Below are 17,460 nucleotides of genomic sequence, written 5' to 3'. Positions count from 1 at the left end.
GCACTGCAATGCAGCTGCTTCTGGGGTGGGGCGCGGGGGCTAAGATGCGTCCCCTCTGGCGTGGGGCACGGGGACTAGTTATACAGGCCCCATGGTTGGGGGCTGAGATGCGTCCCCTCTGGGGTGGGGCGCGGGGGCTAGTTATACAGGCCCCATGGCTGGGGGCTGAGATGCGTCCCCTCTGGGGTGGGGCGTGGGGACTAGTTATACAGGCCCCATGGCCGGGGGCTGAGATGCGTCCCCTCTGGGGTGGGGCGCGGGGGCTGAGATGCGTCCCCTCTGGCGTGGGGCGCGGGGGCTGAGATGTGTCCCCTCTGGGGTGGGGCGCGGGGGCTGAGATGCGTCCCCTCTGGGGTGGGGCTGGTTACCCCCCAAAGCCCCCTCACCTGGCTCACCAGCACCTGCACGTCGTGCTCGAAGGAGCTGAGCACCCGCTGCAGGGCCCCGGCGGAGCTGCGGGACTCACGGGCCGACACCTCCGGCAGCCGCTGCTTCTTCTCCTCGATCTGGGCCAGCAGGTCCTTGCAGTCGCTGAAGAACTTGTGCAGCTCGTGGGAGGCAGCCAGCATCTGGGCCCGCGTCTCCATCAGCTCCAGCAGGTCGGCCCAGGCCTCGTTCACCCCGTCCTTCCACTCCGCGATGGTGGCCGCGTCCACGTGCCCGTAGTCGATCAGCTCGTCCACCATCTGGTTCACGGCCGAGAGCCGCTCGTTCCCCAAGCTGCCCGTCTCGCTGGCGAACGCCGTGAACTTCTCCTGCAGTAGCTGGGGGGTGGGGGGTGGTGGTGAGCACACGAGACACAGACCATAGCACGGAGCGTGGGCCATGGCACCGGAAGCAGCCCCTGGCCGGGGGAGGTGGAGAACAGCATGTGGCACAGAGACCGTGGGACGGGTACGAGGCGTGGCACAGACACAGCACCCAGCCGGGCACAGGGAACCCGGCCCAGGGGGCATGGGGCACAGTCAGCCCAGTCTGGGGGGCGTGTGCCCTGGGGGCGCGTGTGCCCTGGGGGCATTGGGGGGGGTGTGCCCTGGGGCCGCAGGGGGGCGTGAGCCCTGGGGGCACAGGGGTGTGTGTGTGCCCTGGGGGTGCTGGGGCAGGGGCGCGAGCCCGGGGGCGCAGAGGGGCATGTGCCCTGGGGGCACAGAGGGGCATGAGCCCTGCGGGCGCTGGGCAGGGCCCAAGGCACAGCGTGGATCCGACCGAGCCGTCCCCAGCGCCCGTCCGCGGGCGCCTCGCTCACCGTGACGTGCTCGAAGTCCTGGCCCAGCTCCGGCGACCCGGCCACCACCTCCTTCTCGGCGATCCAGTGCTCCAGGTCGTCCACCTCGCGACTGAGCTGGTACAGCCAGTACTGCTGCTCCAGCCCGGCCTTGCGCTCCTCCACCAGGTCCTTCAGAGACACGTAGAGCCGGTCAGCCTGAGACTGCCGCCTACTTATCTGTTCGCTGGGCAAGGACACACCCTGGTCAGTGCAGAGAACCGCGCCCGGCGGGCCGGGGGACGGGGGCGGGGCAGGGCGGGGCGGGCGCCCACCTACCTGTCGGGGTGGCCCAGCTCCAGCAGGGCGCGGCACTGGCGGGACAGCTGGGCGATGGTCTCCTCGTAGTTCTCAATGCTCTGCTCCAGCACCAGGTGCTTCTTTAGCAGCTGCAGGGTGCTCTGCTCGTCCTGGGGCGGGGAAGGCAACTGGGGTTAGCGGTGGGATCCGAGCCCGGGGCCTGTCCACCGGGCCAGCCCCCGGCTCCCGCTCCTGGGGCTCCGAACAGCCCAGGGGAGACAGGGCCGGCTCCGGCTTTCTGGCCACCCCTGCGGCGCAGCCGGAGCCAGGGTGCAGGGGGACTCCCTGCCCAGCAGACGTGGCCCGGGGAGTGGGGGGAGAGAGAAGGGGGGCGGCCAGGGCTTCAGCAGGGCACTGCCACGCGGCCCCTCCCGCCGCGCCCCCTGCCGGGAGGGCTCCGCACCACGGTCGGCGGGGAGGGAAGGACGCGGGCTGCCGTGCCGGGCTTGCTGCAGGGCGCTCCCGTCCTCCACGCCGCCCCCTACAGGGCGGCCGGAGCGGAACAAGAAAAAACAAAACAAAAAGGCGGCCGTGCCGCCCTAGGATTGGGCAGAACGCCACCTCCTACAAGCTGCCGTCCTGAGCACCAGCTTGCTCGGCTGATGCCTGGAGCCGGCCCTGAGGGGAGAGCGCCCCCTGCTGAGCCCCCCATCCCGCTCCCTGCCCCACAGCACCCCCTAGCGCCGCCCTGGGGCCAGCACCAACTGCCAGGGGAGAGCGCCCCCTGCTGAGCCCCACACGCCGCTCCCTGCCCCACAGTGCCCCCTAGCGCCGCCCTGGGGCCAGCCCTGCCTGCCAGGGGAGAGCGCCCCCCACGCCGCTCCCTGCCCCACAGCGTCCCCTAGCGCCACCCTGGGGCCAGCCCTGCCTGCCAGAGGACAGCGCCCCCTGCTGAGCTCCCCATCCCGCTCCCTGCCCCACAGTGCCCCCTAGCGCCGCCCTGGGGCCAGCCCTGCCTGCCAGGGGAGAGCGCCCCCTGCTGAGCCCCCCACGCCGCTCCCTGCCCCACAGCGCCCCCTAGCGCCGCCCTGGGGCCAGCCCTGCCTGCCAGAGGACAGCGCCCCCTGCTGAGCTCCCCATCCCGCTCCCTGCCCCACAGCGCCCCCTAGCGCCACCCTGGGGCCAGCACCAACTGCCAGGGGACAGCGCCCCCTGCTGAGCCCCCTGCCCCACAGTGCCCCCTGCTGGCCCCGCCCTGCCCCCTAGCGCCGCCCTGGGGCCAGCCCTCACCTTGCCCTTCTCCTCGTTCAGCAGCAGCAGCTCTTGCTCGCCGAGCCAGGCCTCCACCTCGCCCACGTCGAAGTAATACTGCTCCACCTGGTAGGTGGCGTCCAGCAGGTGCTGGCGCTGCTCCGTCTGCTCCCCCAGCGCCCCCCACAGCTCCCGCAGCTTCTCCAGCAGCAGCCGCACCCCGTCCACCTCGGGGCTCTTGATGGAGGCGAGGGCGCCCGCCCGCTCCAGCACCTCGTCCACCCGGGGCTGGTGCACCTGCAGCTCACGCCGCAGGTTCTGGTGGGGGGGGTGGGGGGCAGGGTTAGCGGCGCCCAGTCACACATACGGGGGGGCGGGGTTCTCGGCAGCATGGGGCTCTGCCAGCCGGGGCCCCCCAGCACGCTGCAGACAGGGGTGGGCCCTGTAACCGCCCCCAGCAAGGCGGGTCAGTGCCCAAGACACAGAGAAGGGCAGGGGCTGGATCCCCCCAATGTCACACTGAGCCGGACACAGAACCCAGGAGTCCTGGCTCCCAGCCCCCCCTGCTCTAACCACTAACCTCCACTCCCCTCCCAGAGCCAGGCATAGAACCCAGGAGTCCTGGCTCCCAGCCCCCCCTGCTCTAACCACTAACCCCCACTCCCCTCCCAGAGCCGGGAAGAGAACCCAGGCATCCGGGTGCCCAGCCTGCGATGTTGCAGGACCCCAGCGCTGGGTGAGGACCAAGCCTACCTGGTTCTTCTTGATGAAGTGCTGCACTGCCTGCAGATTGCTCCCGTGGTCTCGCAAGGTGGCGAGCGGCAGCCGGTCCTGGACCCAGCTCTGGAGGGAGACGGGACAGAGCAGAGGAACCGTGGCATGAAAACCGAGGGCTGGGCCCAGGCCGGGGCACAGTGTGAATAAAGCAAACGCGAGGGAACGGCAGTGCCTGGATCAGCCCCTGGGCACCAGAACCCGCCCGCCTGGTGTAAATCGGGGTCATTCCACTGGAGTCACTTGGGCCATATTCTAGTAGTAGGATTTAGTGTTTGTATTCTGTATACTTTAGAATGAAGGATAAAGAATTTTTCATCCCATGAAGTGGGTTCTAGCCCGCGAAAGCTTATGCCCAAATAAATGTGTTAGTCTCTAAGGTGCCACAAGGATCCTCGTTGTCTGTAAAGAAGAAGAAGATGAGAATGTAGCATGTATTCAGTGTATTGCTGTAGGATATGATTTGATTGTATCCTGCCGGCCACCCTGACTGGCCAGCAGGAAGGAACGACCCTGGGTCCTTAGAAAAAACACATCAGCCAGGCTGCCTGTGTCTGACCTGACCTTAAGGCAGGAACAGACCAGAACAGGCCTTATGGCTGATTCTGGTCCCCTTTGGTTTTAGGAGAAGTTTTCATTAGTGTTTGCTAGAAGGTCTTGTTTCTTATCTGCATTGCAAATGAAGTTGTGTAATGTTCTTTTGTAATCCCTTTAGTAACCATTGAACCCTTTTGAAAATGGACTCCTGTCTGAAATCCTCTGGACAATTGTTGGGGTGAGTAAAGGATGTGTGCATGGTTAAAGCCACTCCAAATGTCCAGAGGGGCAAGAAGTGAGAGACTTGGAGGGACAGCAGGAAACAATCAGAAAACATCCATTGTAGCTGATGCTAAACGAGTTAGCAGCATCGACAACCTCAGAGGTGAGGCAAACACCCCCGAAGGCGAGACAACAAAGAAGAAAACCCCAAGATTAACCCCACGTAAGGACCAACGATCCCAGAATGACATCGCCAAATCCATAGACAAACGTGGGAATTTACACGCCTAACGCTGGGGTGTTTTGCCACAAGACTCTGGTTCCATCCTGCAAAGCCTCGATTGACACACACGTGTGTGTGTGTGTGTGTGTGTGTGTAAAGGCATGTGCTAACTGTTGTATTTTCACTAAACGCGGCATATTGCCTTCTCCCTGGAAAAAGATCCCATGTGCTCTTATAAACATAACAAGATTTCCCCACCCCCACCCCCACCCCCCCGGTGTACATCGGTGTCACTCCACTGGAGTCCCTGGGGCCAGCCCTCCAGCTGGTACAAATCCGTGGCGCTCCACTGATCTCCAAATGCACCAGTGCCTGGCCCCACAGGGCCCCACCTCGCAGGTGTGGGGCCGCTCTGACGCCCGCTCCATCCCTGGCCTTTCCTTTGACTGGGGCTCTAACCGGGTCCCTGCCTGCTGGGAGCCAGCGGTCAGCTCCTGGAACTGGGGAAGGAGATGGGAAGCTGCTCCCCCGCCCCCCCCCGCGCAATCCCCCATCCTCCCCCATCCCCGACTTACGATCTCGTCCTCCAGGTCACGGCAGACCTGATGCACCTCCTTGGAAGCCAGCAGGATCCTCCTCCTCTCCTTCAGGGGCTCGATGAGGCGGACAATCCGCGTCCCCACCGCGTTCTGCTTCTCGTCCACCGCCTCCTTGCTGGCCGGCTCCAGGGGCAGGGAGGCCAGCTGCGCCTGGAGCTGCCCGGCCTCTTTGTACCACTCCTCCATCTGGGACTCCATCGTCTGCGAGAGAGAGAGACAGCGGGGGGGTGAGGGCCGGGGGCGTCCTGTCCCCTCGCGGGGCCGAGCATCGTGGGGGAGCGGCAAGGCCGGGCGCTGGAGGGAGGCATGGGCCAGGCCCGGCGCAGGATGGCCAATGCTCAAACAGGGCCCTTCTCACCTCGACCTTTACGAGCCTGGTTTGACTCCCAGCCTGCCCCCGGCCCTGCCCGGGACACTAACTGGAGACAGGAGCCCCTGCGAGGGGTGCTTTGACCCACAGCCGGCGCGTCAGGCCATATCGGAGCCAGTGGGAGCAGATCCAGGGCCCGTAGCTCCAGGGTGCCCGGTTCCCAGCTGCTCATCCCCCCGCAGGGTCCTTCGCCCTGGTGCACGGTGGGCGTGAAATGCTTCCCCTCCGGTCTGGTGGTGTTTTCCACCCGCCCTGCACTAGCGTGACCGGAAAGGGGGCAGGCAGCGGCGGGTGGGACCCATGGAGCTGAGCTAATCTGCACCCGCTCGGGATCTGGCCCCTCCGCTCCGGCCGGCCCCGGTGAAATCGCGTCACGGTGCTGTCTTCACGGAGGGGCAGCAGGAAGGGACCCGGCCCAGGGCTGTTGCCACTTCCCCGCGCAGTCCCCTTTTCGCCCCCGGCCTGTAGGAGGCTGCTCTCGAGCCCCGATCCCGCCTCGGGGGCGGCGTGGGTCTCCCCGGGCGGCGGCTGGAGAAGAGCCGCCTGGGACTCATTTCCAGTGTCTCCGTGGCTAAGGAGGAGAAGAGACGATCTCCCTGGTCTGCAGATCGCTGGGCCTGCGAAGGTCCCCTCGCCGCGCCCCGGGGCCAGGGCCCTCGGCAGCTGGGGGGGCAGCTTCAAAACCCACTCACCCATCAAAACAAAACAGAAAAGAAAAATGCTCCGACCCCCAAACCCTCCCCCCATACACTACCGGGGGACGGGCAGGGCTCAGCGACGGTTTGAAAGTTACGAACGCCACAGCCCCTTTCCAAATACTGCCCCCCCCCAGCCCCGATTCCCACAGCCTGACCCCCCTGCAGCACGTCGGCCTGCCGCAGAGCAGGGCCTGGAATCGCTCAGGGCCCCTGGGTCCAGGCCAGGGACACCGAGTTAGTTCCAGCTGTGCGGCTGCACCTGGCTGGCAGCGCTCGGGCCAGGAGGACGCAGGGCTAACCCGAGCTGGGAGTGAAACTCAAACCCGGGATTACCGGCCCCGGCGACTGACCACAGCCGCTGCTGGGACCCAGGTTCTGGGGTTCCAAGGCCCCGATTCAGCAGAGCGTTTAGGCACGTGCTTCACTTTCAGAAGCACATGGGACGGGGTGGAGTCCCATTGGCTGCCTCGGGCCGGGCCCCAGCCTGGCTTCCCAGCACAACGGGCTGAATCCAAAGGGCTGCCCCAGTGCACCCCTCACTGGGGTTATCCACCGGCAGCGCCGTGCTGGCAATCTGCTCCGAGCAGCCTGGCCTCGACGATGGGTCGGCTCCCGACACCGGCAGCCAGACCAGGCCTCACAGGGTGTGAACGTGACTGGGAATCGGGGCCAGGCCCCTCCCGGCAGCTCCAGGGACCGGCACCGCGGCTGCAGAAATGGCTTGGCCAATGGCAAACACAGAGTCTTGGCTCCCAGCCCCCTGCTCTAACCACCAGCCCCCACTCCCCTCCCCTCCCAGAGCCAGAAACAGAACCCAGGTGTCCTGGCTCCCAGCCCCCTGCTCTAACCACTAGACCCCACTCCCCTCCCAGAGGTGGGAGAGAACCCAGGAGTCCGGACACCCAGTCCACCCCTTCACAGTGCTCCATGTAGCACACCCACGTGCTGGGCTTGTCGCCGCCCAGCCCTACCTGGAGTTTCTTCAGCTGGTTGTTGACGGTGGCCAGGCTGGCGCCAGCATCCACAGCCTGCAGCTGCCCCTCCATGTTCACCAGCCTCTTGTCCAGGTCCGCGTAGCTCTGCACCAGCTGCTCCGCCTTGCTGGCCTCCAGGAGGTGCTGGGCCCTGGCCTGCGCCGTGCTCTCGAGCTCCCCCCAGCACTGCCGGATCTCCTCCAGCTGCCTCTTCACCGAGCCGGCCAGCTCCGGCTTCTCCTCAAGGAGCTGCTGGCCTTCCTGCGCCGGCAGAGGGCAGGGTCAGCGCCAGACGCGCCCGCGGCTGAAAGCCAGGCCTGGTGCCAAGGCCCAGCCTGGGCCCCTGCGGCTCTGCGCGGGCTGGGATCGGCGGGGCAGGATTTCACCCCCTCGTGCCCAGAACCCCCAGCGGCGCCTGACGCCAGCCTGCGCCTGTCCTAGCTTTAGCAATGCAGGTACCTGCCTGTCCCCCCCCCGCCAGAACCCGGCCTGGCCCCTGCAGCAGGGAACTGGGACGTTGCACCCCATAATGCTTCACAGAACCCTGCTAATGAGGGTGAATACGATGTAACTGGAATATGCTTCATGCAAAAGGTCTCTTGTACGGTATCGTTACAAAGATTATAATCTACTGAGTGTGGTCATCCTATTTGTATAAATGTACCACTCTTGTGTCTGAAACTAGGAATATGAAGTTAACTCTGAGTCCTATTGTGATTATGCAAAGTGTGGGCCATTAATGGTGCTTTGGAACCTTGATGGCTCCCATTGACTAGGACAATTGACTGTAGGTGGCTGTGTTTACCTGTAAGTCTTCCTGTATACCTGTGTGCTGGCAAGTGGGCAATGAAGTCTTACAGTGACATGTGATCATGTCACCGGAACTGGAATCCATCTCTAACCTGGTGCTTTTCCTTTGAGAAGGAGGGGGTGGGAACACAGAGAGGGACAAAGGATTCCCGCCTTGTGCCAAAGCTATAAAACGGGGTGGAACAGAACAAAGGGGGCCAGTCATAAGAAATCCCCGAGTTACCACCTGAGCTGGAAGAAGGACTGTACCAGGGGAAAGGGTTGGGCCCAGACTAGGAAGGAGTCTAGCCTGTGAAAGTTTACTGGAACATCTCTGAGGGTGAGATTTACCTGCATTTAGTTTCCTACTGTATTAGATTCATAGATTCTAGGACTGGAAGGGACCTCAAGAGGTCATCGAGTCCAGTCCCCTGCCCTCATGGCAGGACCAAATACTGTCTAGACCATCCCTGATAGACATTTATCTAACCTACTCTTAAATGTCTCCAGAGATGGAGATTCTACAGCCTCCCTAGGCAATTTATTCCAGTGTTTAACCACCCTGACAGTTAGGAACTTTTTCCTAATGTCCAACCTAGACCTCCTTTGCTGCAGTTTAAGCCCATTGCTTCTTGTTCTATCCTTAGAGGCTAAGGTGAACAAGTTTTCTCCCTCCTCCTTATGACACCCTTTTAGATACCTGAAAACTGCTATCATGTCCCCTCTCAGTCTTCTCTTTTCCAAACTAAACAAACTCAATTCCTTCAGCCTTCCTTCATAGGTCATGTTCTCAAGACCTTTAATCATTCTTGTTGCTCTTCTCCAGACCCTCTCCAATTTCTCCACATCTTTCTTGAAATGCGGTGCCCAGAACTGGACACAATACTCCAGCTGAGGCCTAACCAGAGCAGAGTAGAGCGGAAGAATGACTTCTCGTGTCTTGCTCACAACACACCTGTTAATACATCCCAGAATCACGTTTGCTTTTTTTGCAACAGCATCACACTGTTGACTCACATTTAGCTTGTGGTCCACTATAACCCCTAGATCCCTTTCTGCCGTACTCCTTCCTAGACAGTCTCTTCCCATTCTGTATGTGTGAAACTGATTGTTCCTTCCTAAGTGGAGCACTTTGCATTTGTCTTTGTTAAACTTCATCCTGTTTAACTCAGACCATTTCTCCAATTTGTCCAGATCATTTTGAATTATGACCCTGTCCTCCAAAGCAGTTGCAATCCCTCCCAGTTTGGTATCATCCGCAAACTTAATAAGCGTACTTTCTATGCCAATATCTAAGTCGTTGATGAAGATATTGAACAGAGCTGGTCCCAAAACAGACCCCTGCGGACTTAGACTTGCGTGTTTTTGTTTTATTTTGCTGGTAATTCACTTTGTTTTGCCTGTTATTACTTGGAACCACTTAAATCCTAATTTTTATATTTAATAAAATCACTTTTTGCTTATTAATGAACTCAGAGTATGTATTAATACCTGGGGGAGCAAACACCTGTGCGTATCTCTCTATCAGTGTTATAGAGGGCGGACAATTTATGAGTTTACCCTGTATAAGCGTTATACAGAGTAAAACGGATTCATTGGGGGTTGGATCCCGTCGGGAGCTGGGTGTCTGGGGGCTGGAGACAGGAGCACATCTTAAGCTGTTTTCAGTTAATTCTGCAGCTTTGGGGCATGGCCCAGGCCTGGGGCTGACCTGCAGCAGCTGGCGTGTCTGGCTCCACCAGGCGGGTTCTGGAGCCCCCGGCTGGCAGGGAAACGGGCTCCGAGGCAGCTTCAGGTAGTGGCAGCTCCCCAGGGGTCTCTGTGACCGAACTCGTCACAATGATCTTAGTCCCCAGCAGTGTATCAGTGTATCACAGCAGTGCCCGAGAAATCAGCTGAGATCCGGGCCCCGTCCTGCCGGGCGCCGCCCAGACCCCCACTGAGATCCGGGCCCCGTCCTGCCGGGCGCCGCCCAGACCCCCACTGAGATCCGGGCCCCGTCCTGCCGGGCGCCGCCCAGACCCCCACTGAGATCCGGGCCCCGTCCTGCCGGGCGCTGCCCAGACCCCCACTGAGATCCGGGCCCCGTCCTGCCGGGCGCTGCCCAGACCCCCACTGAGATCTGGGCCCTGTCCTGCCGGGCGCTGCCCAGAGCCTCACTGAGATCCGGGCCCCATCAGGCCTGGGGAGTACATGGCTCCACGGGACACAGCTCCACACACACAGCTGGGGGGGACACGGCTCCACACACACACATGCAGCTGGGGGGGGACACACGGCTCCACACACACACGCAGCTGGGGGGGACACACGGCTCCACACACACATGCAGCTGGGGGGGACACGGCTCCCCACAGACACATGCAGCTGGGGGGGACACGGCTCCCCACACACACGCAGTTGGGGGGGACACACGGCTCTACACACACATGCAGCTGGGGGGGACACGGCTCCCCACACACATATGCAGCTGGGAAGGACACGGCTCCACACACACACGCAGCTGGGGGGGACACACGGCTCCACACACACATGCAGCTGGGGGGGACATGGCTCCCCACACACACACGCAGCTGGGGGGGACACACGGCTCTACACACACATGCAGCTGGGGGGGACACGGCTCCCCACACACATATGCAGCTGGGAAGGACACGGCTCCACACACACACGCAGCTGGGGGGACACACGGCTCCACACACACACGCAGCTGGGGGGGAACACGGCTACACACACACACAGCTTGGGGGGAGACACAGCTCCACACACACACACATGCAGCTGGGCGGGGACACAGTTCCATACACACAAAGCGGGGGGGGACACGGCTCCACACACACACACACAGCTGGGGGGGGACGACACGGCTCCACACACACACATACACACACACACACATGCAGCTGCGGGGGACACGGCTCCACACACACACACAGCTGGGGGGGGGACACAGCTACACACACACACACACACACAGAGCTGGGGGGGGACACGGCTCCACACACACACAGCTGGGGGGGGGGACACAGCTACACACACACACACACACACACACACACACACACACAGAGCTGGGGGGGGACACGGCTCCACACACACACACACCCCCACACACACATGCAGCTGCGGGGGACACGGTTCCATACACAGAAAGCGGGGGGGGGGACACACAGCTCCCACACACACACAGCTGGGGGGGGGGACAGGGCTCCACACACACACACGCAGCTGGGGACACACACACACGCAGCTGGGGGATGGGACATGGCCACACACACACACGCAGCTGGACACACACACACATGCAGCTGCGGGGGACACGGTTCCATACACACAAAGCAGGGGGGGGGACACAGCTCCCACACACACACAGCTGGGGGGGGACGACATGGTTCCCCACACACACACACAGCTGGGGACACACACACACACACTTTAAAAGCGGCCTCATGAGCTAGGAAGAACGCGTGACTCCATCGCGCCTGCTCGGGAGAGTCTGTGTGCCCCCCCCAGCGCTCCCTGTCGCCCCCCCAGCACTCCCTGTCGCCCCCCCAGCGCTCCCTGTCGCCCCCCGCCCCGGCAGGCGGCCCAGGCACCAAAGGAGGTCGGTGGAGGACACAGGCCCGGCCACACGGGCAGGGTCACTTTGCAGCGCTGCTCCGTTGGTCGCACCCCTGGTGCAACCCCCCCGGGGCCCAGCCCGTGCTCCAGGCAGCACCCAGAGCCCATGCACTCAGCAGGACCCTGCGCACCGGGACTTAGGGGGGGTGGTTCCCCTTTCCGGGGCGGGGGACACACTGGGGCAGCAGGCCCGACCCCTGCATCTCCCTGGCTCTGGGCAGTGTTGGGGGTCTCAGACCCCGGCCCCCGTCTGTGGGCACCACAGGCTCAGCTCTGCAGTGCGAGCTCGTCTGATCCCCACCCCCAAGAGAGGGGTCGCTGGGTCCCCCCCCGCCCCCGCAGGGCACGCGGTGGTTCTGTGCCCAGCGCGGGTCTGACCAAGCGCGAAGCCAGGCCTGGGCCGTGCAGGAGAGCTCCGGGCGGCGCGTGATCCGGGCAGGCTGGTACTTCGGATCGCCGGGCATTCAGCGCACACACGGTGCCACCCTGGGCTCTGGCCAGCCGAGGAGCTGCTCCAAACGACAGGCAATACTTCCACCCGCGGCGCGCGTGGCTTTGAAGGACACTTTAACCTCAGGGGTTTTATTGAGGTGTGGGGGGGGTCCCCCTGCTCCAGAGACGCAGGCCCCAAGTCTGCTCCCGTTGGTGCAGCTCCCTGGAATGACTCCAGCTTTACACCCGGCGAGCCATGGCAGCACCCGGGGGGCTTGAGGCCCCCGGTTTGGGGCCCCCGGCAGGGCCGCCCCATGTGCCCACGCCTGCAGGCCCGGGTCCTCTCGTGACAGCCCCCCGAGAGAGCAGGGGGAGCCCCGTCCCCTCCCCCTCTCTGCAGAGCACATAGAAGGGGCCATGCGGACGCCTGCAAGCCGGTGGCAGAGATGCCAGACCAGACGCCCGGGCTGGGCCAGGCTGCCTAGGACAGGGACATGTCCCCCCAGCTGGCACGGCCAGGCGAGACGGGCGCCAATGCTGCGAACGGCAGGCGGCAGGACCGGGGCCTGTTCTTCTAGGGACCCCCCGACCTTCCACCCCAGAGCACACAAGGCAAGGTCCGGCCCTTGGGGGAGTTGGAGGGGAGCCCGGGGGGGTGGGATAGGGTAGCTGGGGGGGGCAAATCTGGGGGAGTTGGGGGGGTGAACCCTGGGGGGGAGGGATGGGGGAGTTGGGGGGCAGGATGGGCGGATCCCTGGGGGGGAAGGATGGGGAGTTGGAGGCGGGATGGGAAGGTGGGGGATTCCTGGGGGGGGGAAGATGGGGAGTTGGGGGCAGGATGGGGGGGATCCCTAGGTGGGATGGGGAGTTGGGGGATCCCTGGGGGGCAGGATGGGGGAGACCCCAGGGGGGGGATGGGGAGTTGGGGGGCGGGATGAGGAGGAGCCTGGGGGGGCGGGATGGGAAGTTGGGTGTGAGATGGGGGGATCCCTGGGGGGAGGATGGGGAGATGGGGGGCGGGATGGGAGGGATCCCGGGGGGGAGGATGGGGAGTTGGGGGGATCCCGGGGGGGAGGATGGGGAGTTGGGAGGATCCCGGGGGGAGGATGGGGAGATGGGGGGCGGGATGGGGAGGATCCCGGGGGGGAGGATGGGGAGTTGGGGGGATCCCGGGGGGGAGATGGGGGGCGGGATGGGGAGGATCCCGGGGGGGAGGATGGGGAGTTGGGGGGATCCCGGGGGGGAGATGGGGGGCGGGATGGGGAGGATCCCGGGGGGGAGGATGGGGAGATGGGGGGGATCCCGGGTGGGAGATGGGGGGCGGGATGGGGAGGATCCCGGGGGGGAGGATGGGGAGTTGGGGGGATCCCTGTGGGGGGTAAGGGGTAAAGGCACCAACCCCCCCCCGTCTCACCTGCTCGATCTTGTGCAGCCACTCGCGGTTCTGCGCCAGCTGGGCCCGGAACTCCTGGTGCCGCAGCCACCGCGCCTGGGGCTTGGCCGCCTGGTCCCCGGCCATGAGCCGCTTCTCCCGCATCCAGCCGGCGAGCTGCGGGCACAGAGCGGGGCTGAGCCGGGTCCCGCACCGTCCCGCACCGCCCGGCCCCGCTGCCGCAGCGACCCGCGCCGCGTCCTCCCCGCGCGTCATGGGGCCGGGAGGTGCGGGGCGGGGGGGCGGAGAGACTCCCAGCTCCGGGGGGGGGGGGCGGTCCGGGGCCACGTGAGAACAGAGACAGGCAGAGGGGTAGCTATGGGGACGGACAGAGGGGTAGCTATGGGGATGGACGGAGGTGTAGCTCTGGGGATGGATGGAGGGGTAGGTGCGGGGACGGACAGAGGTGTAGCTATGGGGATGGATGGAGGGACAGACAGGCAGAGGGGTAGCTCTGGGGATGGGCGGAGGGACAGACAGGCAGAGGGGTAGGTGCTGGGATGGGCAGAGGGGTAGCTATGGGGATGGACGGAGGACAGGCAGAGGGGTAGGTGTGGAGATGGACAGAGGGGTAGCTATGGGGATGGATGGAGGGACAGACAGGCAGAGGGGTAGGTGTGGGGACAGCAGAGGGGTAGCTATGGGGATGGACGGAGGGACAGCCAGCCAGAGGGGTAGGTGCTGGGATGGGCAGAGGGGTAGCTATGGGGATGGACGGAGGACAGGCACAGGGGTAGGTGTGGAGATGGACAGAGGGGTAGCTATGGGGATGGATGGAGGGACAGACAGGCAGAGGGGTAGCTCTGGGGATGGACGGAGGTACAGACAGGCAGAGGGGAAGCTTTGGGGACAATTCTGGACACCCCAGGATCTGGATTCACCTCCCTTTGGTGCCCCGAGGGGTTGTGGGGGGGATGTCAGGCCCGTGGGTGCGACCCAGCATTGACCCCCGGAGCAGGACTTTCTCTGGGCCCTGCCAATGGCTCCCCCAAGTATTGCAAACAAACGGAACCGAAACACCCCAGCCCACTCCTGCCACTGACCCCGAGAGATCCAGCCACACAGGGCAGCCGGGGAGAGAACCCAGGAGTCCTGGCTCCCAGCGCCCTTCCAGCATCCCGGCATGAGGGCTGCATGTGGCCCAGGCTGCAGGGGTCCATGTCCCAGCGATGGCTCTGTCCCCGGGCTGCAAGACACCCCCCCCCACGCTCCCCGGCACTCGCAGCCTGTGCTGCCCCCCTCCAACGGGCGCCAGGATAACAAACCCGGGTCACTGCGGCTGGATCTGCCTGCGTCGGCGCCGCCCGCCCCGGAGATTCGCGGCTTCCCAGGGCCGAAGGGCCCTTTGGGATCCGTCCCTGGCCCCAGCGCCGCGTTCGGAGCATTTCCAGTCGGGCAGGGCTGGAGGATCCCGCCTGGTGAGCGATACCCTGCTGCCCCGTCCTGCATTTCACCCCACTGGCCTGTCCCCGAGCCAGCAGCGCGGGCACGGCCGAGCCGACCCCTGGCACACTCGGTGCCACCCAAACCTGGCCTCAGCTGTTGGCTGCTTTCGGGACCGGGCAGGAGGTGGGACTGGGAGGGACCCGTCCCCGGCAGGTGGGGCTGGCCACAGGAGGGGGTGGCCGGGGAGCCTGGCGCAGGGGCCCAACCCCCAGCTGCTGTAAATCAGCATTGCTCTGCTGGGACCACAGGCGCCTGGCTGGCTGACACCCGCGGAGGGGCTGGCCCACAAAGCCGTGGGGCAAATCCCGACTCCCTGCCCTGGGGCCAAGAGTGGGCCAGATTCTCAGCTGGAGTAAACTGGCCCAATTCTATTTACAGCAAAGCAGCTATGCTGGTTTACACCAGCTGGGTACCTGGCCCAGTGACTCCACAGCCCCATTGTTATTCCAGCCCTCCCCAGCTCTGCCGGTGCCCCTCACTCCCGACCCGCAGCCCCTGCCAGCCCAGCCCTGTCCCCACCCAGCCCTGCCGGTGCCCCTCACTCCCGACCCGCAGCCCCGTCGGTGCCCCTCACTCCCGACCCGCAGCCCCTGCCAGCCCAGCCCTGCCCCCACAGCCCTGCCGGTGCCCCTCACTCCCGACCCACAGCCCCTGCCAGCCCAGCCCTGGGCTCCCCCCGCCCAGCTCTGCTGGGGCCCCTCACTCCCGACCCACAGCCCCTGCCAGCCCAGCCCTGGGCTCCCCCCGCCCAGCTCTGCCGGTGCCCCTCACTCCCGACCCACAGCCCCCTGCCAGCCCAGCCCTGGGCTCCCACCAGCCCTGCCGGTGCCCCTCACTCCCGACCCACAGCCCCTGCCAGCCCAGTCCTGGGCTCCCCCCGCCCAGCTCTGCCAGTGCCCCTGTGACGAACTGGGCCTGTTCTCACGGTGGTCTGTGAATGCTGACAGGGGAGTGTGCTGGGATAGTCTGCATTGCAGGATGGGATCTGCCCGAGGGCGCATACCTGAGTGTGTAACATGAGAACCCAGGAAGGGGTTGAAGGCGAGGCGACTCCTTAGCCCGGGAAACTGAACAAAGGCTGTGGGAGGGGTCGCAAAAGGAGAGTGCTGGAAGCAGGCTAGAAGGAGGCTGGAGAGATGGCTGGGAGGCAGAGATGGCTCTGACCCCCCAAAGGGGGGTGGGCTGGCATGCCCTGGGACCCCAAGCTGGACCTAACTGAGGGGGGCCCTGTTGTCTGTGCCTGCAAGACCTGTCTTGGACTGTATTCCTATCATCCAAATAAACCTTCTGCTTTACTGGCTGGCTGAGAGTCATGGTGAATCGCAGGAAGTCGGGGGTGCAGGGCCCTGAGTTCCCCAATACTCCGTGACAACTGGTGGCAGCGGTGGGATCTACTGCACCCCGTGGACGGCGCTTCCTGCAGTAAGTGACTGGGGAGCAGTAAAACAAAGGGGGATTGACGGGGACCAGGCCGGCTGAAGAGTGGGAGAGAGACGGTTATTACCCCTGGGAGTGTGTGACCAGCGAGAAGGACTTTTGCAGTAACAGGGTCCCCCGGGGGGATCGCAGCGAGTGGTCCCAGGGGCGGAGGAGTCTGCAGCTCGACCCTGGCAGAGAGGCGGTGACCTCGAGAAGAGCTGGCACACTAGGGGTCCCCCTGGGAACTGTGGGGAGCTGTGAGCACACAGGCCGGTGAGTGGCCAGCAGGAAGATGTATGCCAAGCGGCTTAAGAGCGACCTGGTGGAGCTGTGCAAGCAGAGGCGGCTGCGCATTGGGAGGCTCACTAAAGAACAGCTCATTGCCCAGCTGGAGGCGGAAGATCGCGCGAATGAACTGATCCCTGTGTCTCAGGGAAGCAGCCTGGCAAATGCAGCGCAGGCACCAGTGTCTGTCCCAGCTGGGAGTGGTCAGCCGGCTGCTGAGGGCTTCCCGAGACCCCTCCTTCCTATGCCTAGGGGAAGGGTGGGGAGGAGCCCAGCAAATACCGAAGGCGCCGTGACCCCCCCGGCCAGCAGGGGGTCCCCCCGGCGAAGCCCGCCGGCCAGCAGAGGATCCTCCCGGCGGCGTTCGGCATCCAGGGAGCGGAATTGGCTGGAATGGGAGAAAGAGCTAAAACTGAGGGAGCTGGAGGATCGTGAACAACAGAGACAGCATGAAGAGAGACAGCGTCAGCATGAACGGGAGGAGAAAGAGAGACAGCATCAGCGTGAACGGGAGGAGAAAGAGAGACAGCGTCAGCAGGAACGGGAGGAGAATGAGAGACAGAGACAGGAGAATGAGAGACAGCGTCAGCATGACCTGGAACTGGCGAGATTGAAGGGCAGCGAACCCCCGGCTGCGGTGAGTGAGGGGGGACCCAGGACTGCACGGAGCTTTGATAAGTGCATCATGGCCCCATACAAGGAGGGGGAGGACATGGATGACTTCCTGGAGGCCTTTGAGACGGCCTGCGAGCTGCACCAGGTTGATCCCGCGGACAGACTCCGGGTCCTTACCCCCTTACTGGACCCCAAATCCGTGGCATTGTACCGCCAACTGGGAGAGGCAGAGAAAGGGGACTACGAACTATTCAAAAAGGCCCTGCTAC

At 64.1% G+C, this 17,460-nt stretch overlaps 1 protein-coding gene across 3 annotated transcripts in view; it reads right to left on the bottom strand.

The window, feature by feature from the left end:
* Positions 1-17,460, bottom strand: part of SPTBN4 (spectrin beta, non-erythrocytic 4) — an 80,450-nt gene that overhangs the window by 11,983 nt on the left and 51,007 nt on the right. For all 3 annotated transcript variants that reach the window (XM_054009803.1, XM_054009805.1, XM_054009806.1), the window contains 8 exons: positions 13,409-13,543; positions 7,150-7,413; positions 5,087-5,311; positions 3,509-3,598; positions 2,795-3,073; positions 1,544-1,674; positions 1,247-1,451; positions 387-764 (listed from right to left, as the gene is read on the bottom strand). In XM_054009803.1, the coding sequence (XP_053865778.1) occupies positions 387-764; positions 1,247-1,451; positions 1,544-1,674; positions 2,795-3,073; positions 3,509-3,598; positions 5,087-5,311; positions 7,150-7,413; positions 13,409-13,543 (1,707 nt within the window). The remainder of the gene's footprint in view (positions 1-386; positions 765-1,246; positions 1,452-1,543; positions 1,675-2,794; positions 3,074-3,508; positions 3,599-5,086; positions 5,312-7,149; positions 7,414-13,408; positions 13,544-17,460) is intronic.

This window comes from Malaclemys terrapin, chromosome 20 (genome assembly GCF_027887155.1).
Source record: "Malaclemys terrapin pileata isolate rMalTer1 chromosome 20, rMalTer1.hap1, whole genome shotgun sequence".
Lineage (NCBI taxonomy): Eukaryota > Metazoa > Chordata > Testudines > Emydidae > Malaclemys > Malaclemys terrapin.
This window is presented reverse-complemented; position numbering and strand designations above follow the sequence as displayed.